Consider the following 7,185-nt stretch of genomic DNA (forward strand, 5'->3'; position numbering starts at 1 on the left):
AATAGAACAGTGCTGGCTAACCTGTTGGACTCCAGGTGTTTGTGAAACTACAAGTCCCAGCATACCCTTCCAGCAATAAGCTACTATATACTGGCAAAGCATGCTGGGACTTGTAGTTTCACAAACACCTGGAGTGTCACAGGTTGGCCAACACTGTAATAGAACAATTGTCAGTATTATGTCCATTCCTAATGTCAGGACATTATGTTTGAAGCTCCAGACTGTGTAAAGCAGCACTGTCAGGATGCCCTATTAATTTAATCAGAATTGCATGGTCCTTGGCACAGTAACACCATACTTGCCAACTCTCCCGGAATGTCCGGGAGACTCCCGCATTTTGCGAGAGTCTCCCGGACTCCCGGGCGAGTGTGGCAATCTCCCGAATTCTGCCCACTTCACTAGGAAGTGCCCCACTTCCTAGTGAAGTGGGCAGAATTAGATCCCAAACGCCGCGATTCCCGATGAATCGCGGCGTTTAGCCCCGCCCCCCGCTGTCAAATGACGCAATTTGCGTCATGACGTCACAGGGGGCGGGGCCGAGATGACGCGATTTTTGCCGCCCCGCCCCCTCACGCCCCCCTCCACTGGCTGGCTCCCGGAAGAGAGCTGAAGAAAGTAGGTAAGTATGAGTAACACTATAGTCTTATATCCCCTACAGCAGAGGTGTCCAAACTGAGTCTTCAAGGGCTACCAACAGTCCATGTTTTCAGGATTTCTGTCTGCAGAAACAGGTGGGATAATTACTAACTCAGCCAAATAGATCTCTCACATGGTACCATGGATTTCTCTCTGTCCGTATGTCCCTGTATTATTTTATTACTGATATGCTGGCGCTATATAAATGATGATCATATATTATGTTATTGCTGTGTGCTACCTCTACCTTGTTCTAAGTAACTGAACTTGGAATAATTAATACAGCAGCTGATATTACCATCATATCACCACAAATTGCAACACACAGTATATCTAATAGAGTACAGCATTACTCATCCATGGCCTTAACATTATTTCCAGTAGTTATCACAATATTTACTCATCAGTGACTATATTATATGCCCAGCAGTGCCCGCTGTTCTCCAGTAATGCCAGAATTAGTGCACTCCTAGTAGTGATCAGCATATTTACCCAGAATTGACCACAATGATAATGATCACAAATATTACCAATATTTGTACCAGTGGGGCTGAGAGTGGTGGCTATTCATTTATTGCTGGAATGGTGGTAGGGATAATTTATTTAGTGGTGGGGACTAATATTTAATGCTGTGGTGGCTTTGGTGGGAGGCTAAGTTGGGGGTATTGAGGCCTCTCTATTTAATGAAAGGCTGAGCTCAGGGGAGGAACCCTATTTATTAAATGTGAATGCTATTTAACATCAGGGCTGGTTGAGGTTATACAGATCTAGAGTGTTCACTTATTGCTCGGCTGTCCAGGAGGAAACAGGGCCACAACATTGTAGGATCCAGCCAATCAGAAACTGAGCAGCAGACAGTTAAAGTTGCAAGGACAGGTAGGAAAAAGAACAGTCTGACAACTTTGGGGGACTGTCTCACATAGTTAAGACTATGCCATACTTACAAACTTTCTAAAGTTGGCTTCTGGGAGCCTGCTGGGGGAGGTGGGGGCGATGGGGACGGGGCTCCAAATTTCGCGCCATTTTGGACCCGCTCCCGGTGCCATAATGACGTGAACGCGGTATTTTACAGCAGGGGGCGGGGCCAAACGCTGCGATTCCCGGAGAAGTGAGCAGATCCGGGAGATTGCCACACTCTCCTGGGAGTCCGTGAGACTCTCGCAAAATGCGAGAGTCTCCCGGACATTCCGGGAGAGTTGGCAAGTGTGGTCCAGTTCATTCTGTTCATCACCTGGTTTTATTCCAGATTAGCCTGAGCACGTTTGCCCGCATGTGGATAATGTGGCTGCAGCTCTCCTCACAGTGGAATCACAGCCTGGAAATTGTCCTCATATATTGTAATGGAGTTGTATCAATGTCCATTTTTACATAAAGCTTTACCTGCAGCCAAGGCACCTTTTAATCACTGGCAATACACTGGTGTTTTAGGAATTATTAAATTCTGTGATAACACTCTTGCCTGCTCACAGCTTAGCACACATTAGATTCCAGCAGATCTAAGTTACTTTATGAAATGTTTTAAATGTATCAGACGTTAACACGTGCTCAGTATTGAACAGGTAATTGCCCCTAGAATATAATGAAAAATAAAATTTGCCCTCATAAGTTAATTATAAATTAATGTTGCCCCTTAATAAATAATGATTGCCCCCATTATTCATAAAACAGTGGTGCCTCCTCTTATGTTCGGATTGGCAAGATAGCTCAAACAGCATGTTTGCAATTCTGTTTAGTTTTCCTCAAATTAAATATATAAAACTAAATAATGGTGTAATGCCCAGAGCAACCAATCATATTATTGCTGTTATTATTCTATTTGCAAAGGGTATAAGTATGAGCAGTTATTATTTTGTTACCAAACGTGACAATGAGATTACAAGAATCATAGATATAATTCCCAACATTGATAGACAAATCATGACAAGTCTTTGGCCATGCCCCTGTGCACCTAACCCAGGGGTAGACGACCTGCGGCTCTCCAGGTGTTGTGAAACTACAAGTCCCAGCATGCTTTGCCAGTAGATAACCAGCAGATAGGTGGCAAGTCATGCTGGGACTTGTAGTTTCACAACACCTGGAGAGCCGCAGGTTGCCTACCCCTGGCCTAGCCACTTCCCATTTGGTGAAGGCCACACCTGTGAATCGGGATGTCCTGTGATACACTGGTCTATTGTTCTGTATGCATAGCCCATGAAATGACCTGTTAGTCAAGAAATTCACTCACCAAAAAAATAAAAGGCAACATTTTATTATATTACATTACATATTATACAAAATCTATTTGATTAAACCACACATATATAAGGACATGTCCATTACTGTGGACATTATTTTATTTTTTTTAACATACATATAATAGAAACATTTGGTTGATTTTCTAAATAAAACCCTTCTCTTCAATTATTTGTTAGATACACTCTCTAATAGAGTGCATCTAACATGAATCTGAAGCGAAATTCTGCTCTGTCTTGGGAATGTTGAAGAATCTGTTTCTCATTATTTTCTTACTGTACACAAGATCTGCGATTTGTTAAAAGCACTGACCTGTTAATTAAGACATGTTGTAATATGCTATTACATGTATATCATGTATATTAACATGCTTTAATTAAAAAAAAGCCAGTAACCAAATAATTCCTGACTTCTGGGAAGATGGAGAACAGTCACATGTTCTGGATCTCCTGTTAGATTGGACTGATGACCCCCTATAATCTTTTTACTGAAAAGCCGGGTACAGGGCACTGTGCCAGCTGTACCCTCTATGTATATGTCAGATAATGTCACTCATTATACCAGTGAAGCAATCAGAAACATTGTATTTGTCATTTCCTACACACAATAAATTTACATACTGTACAGATTTCTTACTGCATCAACCAATCAGTGAAAAATATGTGGCCAAAACCACATCACATGATCTGAGCCAGAACTGTGTGAATAAAGGGGCAATATGGCCATTTACTACAAAAAACTAGACAGAGGTCCCCATTAGACTATCATTGTAATGGAACCACATGGGAGAGGCTGTATGAGGTCTCATATCTCACCGACCAGGAACCCTAGAAAGACAGGAGAACCATTGTTTATAACTTAATGATATCAATTTTTCATACTCTACCTCTATCTGGTGGACACGTGGTAGAACCTATTGTTAGGATACATTTACAGGCTGCATTTAGGACAGTGTTTAGAAATAAGATTCCTGGGAATATCGGGGTGTTAGGCATTGGATGGGGTAGAGGAACTGATCCACCAGAGGCATTCACTCGACAATACATTAAAGTATTAGGTACCTCAGTCTGCTTGTCAGAAGGGGGGGGGGGGGGTCACAGATTGTAGTGAGCAGCCCAGGGTTCCTCCCCCTCTTCACCCCCTCCAAGGTACAAGGCTCAACTATTTTACCGTCATTACTGTTTCTAATCAGTATTGTTTTGCCTCTCTTTATCATGCTTGGGGAAAGATTTACTAAACTGCGGGTTTGAAAAAGTGGAGATGTTGCCTATAGCAACCAATCAGATGCTAGCTATCATTTATTTTGTACATTCTACAAAATGACAGCTAGAATCTGATTGGTTGCTATAGGCAACATCTCCACTTTTTCAAACCCGCAGTTTAGTAAATCTAGCCCTTGGTCTTATTGCAACACTCTGATGATTCTTCAATTAATTATTTACTTTAAAGACAAAATAAAAAATTAAGAAGCCCATCACTAGTCTGATTTGTGGCCTTGAAACAGCTGCCATTCACCCGCCTCATTCTCCCTGCAATGCTGGCCACTATGGGAGCTTTGAGTCTATGCACATATTCATTTCTGCAAGTTAATGAAGAGTTTTCATACACCTATCATGTACATACTGACACCATGCACTGTGTACATATTATCCCCTTACCGCTATAGATGCATTGCTTCCTGTTATAACAGGTTAAATCACAGGATAAAACGGGTGTCTGAGTGAGGGTCACTTATAATGTCATTAATGCATTTTAAAGCACTCTTTTGCCTAGAAAATACTCAATAGTGAGGGCAGCAATATAAGGGGGCGGTATAAGAGGGAACACTCTAGAATGAGCACTTTTATAATAGAGAGTTAATAACAATTAGTCTTTGACATTCTGACAAATATCAGCAGAGCTCAGCAGCGGAGCATGCTGGGAGTTGCAGTTGAAGTCATCTAATATAATGTAAGAATATGGTATTGGACTACAATTCCCAGGAGGAGGAGCAATATCTCATTTACCCCCTGCATCAATTAAAGCCCATAGGAGCAAGTGTAGCAGTGACTACTGTAATAGGGTATACACTGTTTGCAGCCAATCACAGTTATCGGTGACCCAGAGATGGAGAAATCCCACAGAAATGTATATTTCCAGATCGCCCTCCCTGTGGTGTCACCAGTCTCTCTGGGCAGGGTTCTTATGATCATTTCTCCCACCTCCTGACCCCCCCAGATAACGTTACACAGCCTTTCCATACATATAATGCAGCATGAAGGGGCTCAGTGAAGGTGGTAGTGAAGGTGTGTAAGTGTCTAATGGGGTCACACAGACCATAAAAGGACAACTGTCCAGCCTCATAATCCAGACATACCCTCACTCTCTCACAGGCAATAGCTTCCGGTATCGAGATCTTTTTACTCTCATGTTTCGCTAAATACTGATTATTATCCCTATCCAAACACCAGGACTTGATATTATTCCCGATGCACGAATTAACTCCGTTCCTATCTATACTGGGATAACACATCCCTACTATCCAGCTTCCCGATTTACTGACATCGACTTCCCAATAATATCGCCCTGAAGAAAAGCTCCTGGAGCTTATAACCTGATTATTCATAAATCTCTTGGGTGTTTCCGGACGTTTCTGCTTTATAATTGACACTGATGCAGTTTTCATGTCATCCGATAGATGTATATTGTTGGCAGCTGTGTTTATATCCAGTGATAAGTCTATAGGTACGTGCGCGTAGATCCCTTTATTTATATCTGTTAATATATCAGATAATGTGTGTAGGGTCCTTGAGAGGAGAGCCATGTCCACTTCTCCTACACCATAGACCTGTTGATCATGTCTCTCCCTGTTCTCAGTATCACACAAGTCACCTGTGTCTGGTTCCTGTAAGAAAGTCACTGGATCAGTCATGTTACACAGATCCTCAATGCGACGCATCTTCTTGGACAGCTCGTCCTTCTTTATTTCCAGCTGCTGGATCTGATCTGAGAGTGAGAGTGAAACGATGTCTTTCTGCCTGGAGATCTCCTTCAAGACTGTCCCCTCTAGGTCATCCAGCTGTCTCCTGATGTCTCTAAACAGGTCAATGACTCTCTCTGTCATACCAGCTGCTTTTTCCTGGTCTTCTCTCCTGCGTTTCTGCAAACTCTGGACTCTTTTCTCAGTTTTCGCTCTCCCTGTAGTCAGTTTCTGCAGAACTTTTCCCAGGTTCTCCTTCTTCTTCGCAGAGGCCAAATTCAGCATCTCCACCTGGTGTCCCCTGTGTTCCCCAATCAGGCAGCAGTACGCACAAATACAGATAGAGTGCTCAGTGCAGTAAAAGTCTAGGATCTTCTTATGGACGGAGCATTTCCTGTTCCCCAGAGAAGCGGTGGGATCAGATAAGACGTGTTCTGACGACTTGCTGTGTACTCTCAGGTGATTGTCACACAGAGAAGCCTCACAATGCAGACAGGATTTAGCAGCAGGTATAGGAGCATGAATACAGTAAGTGCAGAAGATCCCGGTCTCCTCCTGATCTGGCCGAATAGTCAGGAAACTCCCCACTATGTTACACAGAGTTATGTTCCTCTGCAGTGCAGGGCGTTCCTGACACTCTGCTCTGCATTCAGGACAGGAATACACCCCAGATATCTCCTGTGTATCCAACACACGATCTATACAGACCCGGCAGAAGTTGTGTCCACATTTCAGGTTTACAGGATCTGTGTAAATGTTCAGGCAGATGGAACAGTCCAGCTCCTGTCTCAGATCAGCAGACGCCATCGCTGGCAGCAGGAGAGAGAAATGAAAGTGAAAGTGTCTGACGATCAATGTATACGTTCCAGTTTCCTCACAGAGGGAGGCTAAGGGGAGGGGGACTGGGAGGGAGAGGGTGGGGCTGAAGGGAGGGGGAGGCTGAAGAGAGGAGGATGCTGTGCCTAAGGTACACACCTAATACATAAATTGTCATTGCGCACAAAAATTTACTTATCTGGGAAATGGTAAATATTTAAAAACTGAAATGGATTCATTTAAATTTTGCACAGTATTCCATTACAAGTCTTTCACACTGTTTTTATAAGAAAATAATATATATATATATATATATATATATATATATATATATATATAACATTTATTGGCTACGCTGTATTGTATTACGAAGCATGTGTTAGATGCAGAACCAGATGTTAGAAGCAGTAGATGATCCTGCACAACTTCACAGGGTGTATATTAATGCCAGTGCATTAGGACAAGAGTGCGAAGGACTGCACCCATTTAAGCAAATCATTTTGGAATAGGTCCTAAATAGATACCAGGCACTTTATATATCA

At 42.6% G+C, this 7,185-nt stretch overlaps 1 protein-coding gene across 1 annotated transcript; it reads right to left on the reverse strand.

Annotated features, from left to right (window-relative positions):
• Positions 1–2,983: 2,983 nt before the first annotated feature.
• Positions 2,984–6,672, reverse strand: LOC142101046 (E3 ubiquitin/ISG15 ligase TRIM25-like). Its single transcript, XM_075185091.1, has one exon. It carries the CDS (start codon positions 6,632–6,634, stop codon positions 5,057–5,059), a length of 1,578 nt encoding a protein of 525 aa, XP_075041192.1. The 5' UTR covers positions 6,635–6,672; the 3' UTR covers positions 2,984–5,056.
• Positions 6,673–7,185: the final 513 nt, after the last annotated feature.

This window comes from Mixophyes fleayi, chromosome 9 (genome assembly GCF_038048845.1).
Source record: "Mixophyes fleayi isolate aMixFle1 chromosome 9, aMixFle1.hap1, whole genome shotgun sequence".
NCBI classification, from domain to species: domain Eukaryota; kingdom Metazoa; phylum Chordata; class Amphibia; order Anura; family Limnodynastidae; genus Mixophyes; species Mixophyes fleayi.

Bases quoted from the DNA above. Each gene is read 5' to 3' on its own strand.
- LOC142101046 (XM_075185091.1), bottom strand. From the start codon at position 6,634: ATGGCGTCTGCTGATCTGAGACAGGAGCTGGACTGTTCCATCTGCCTG.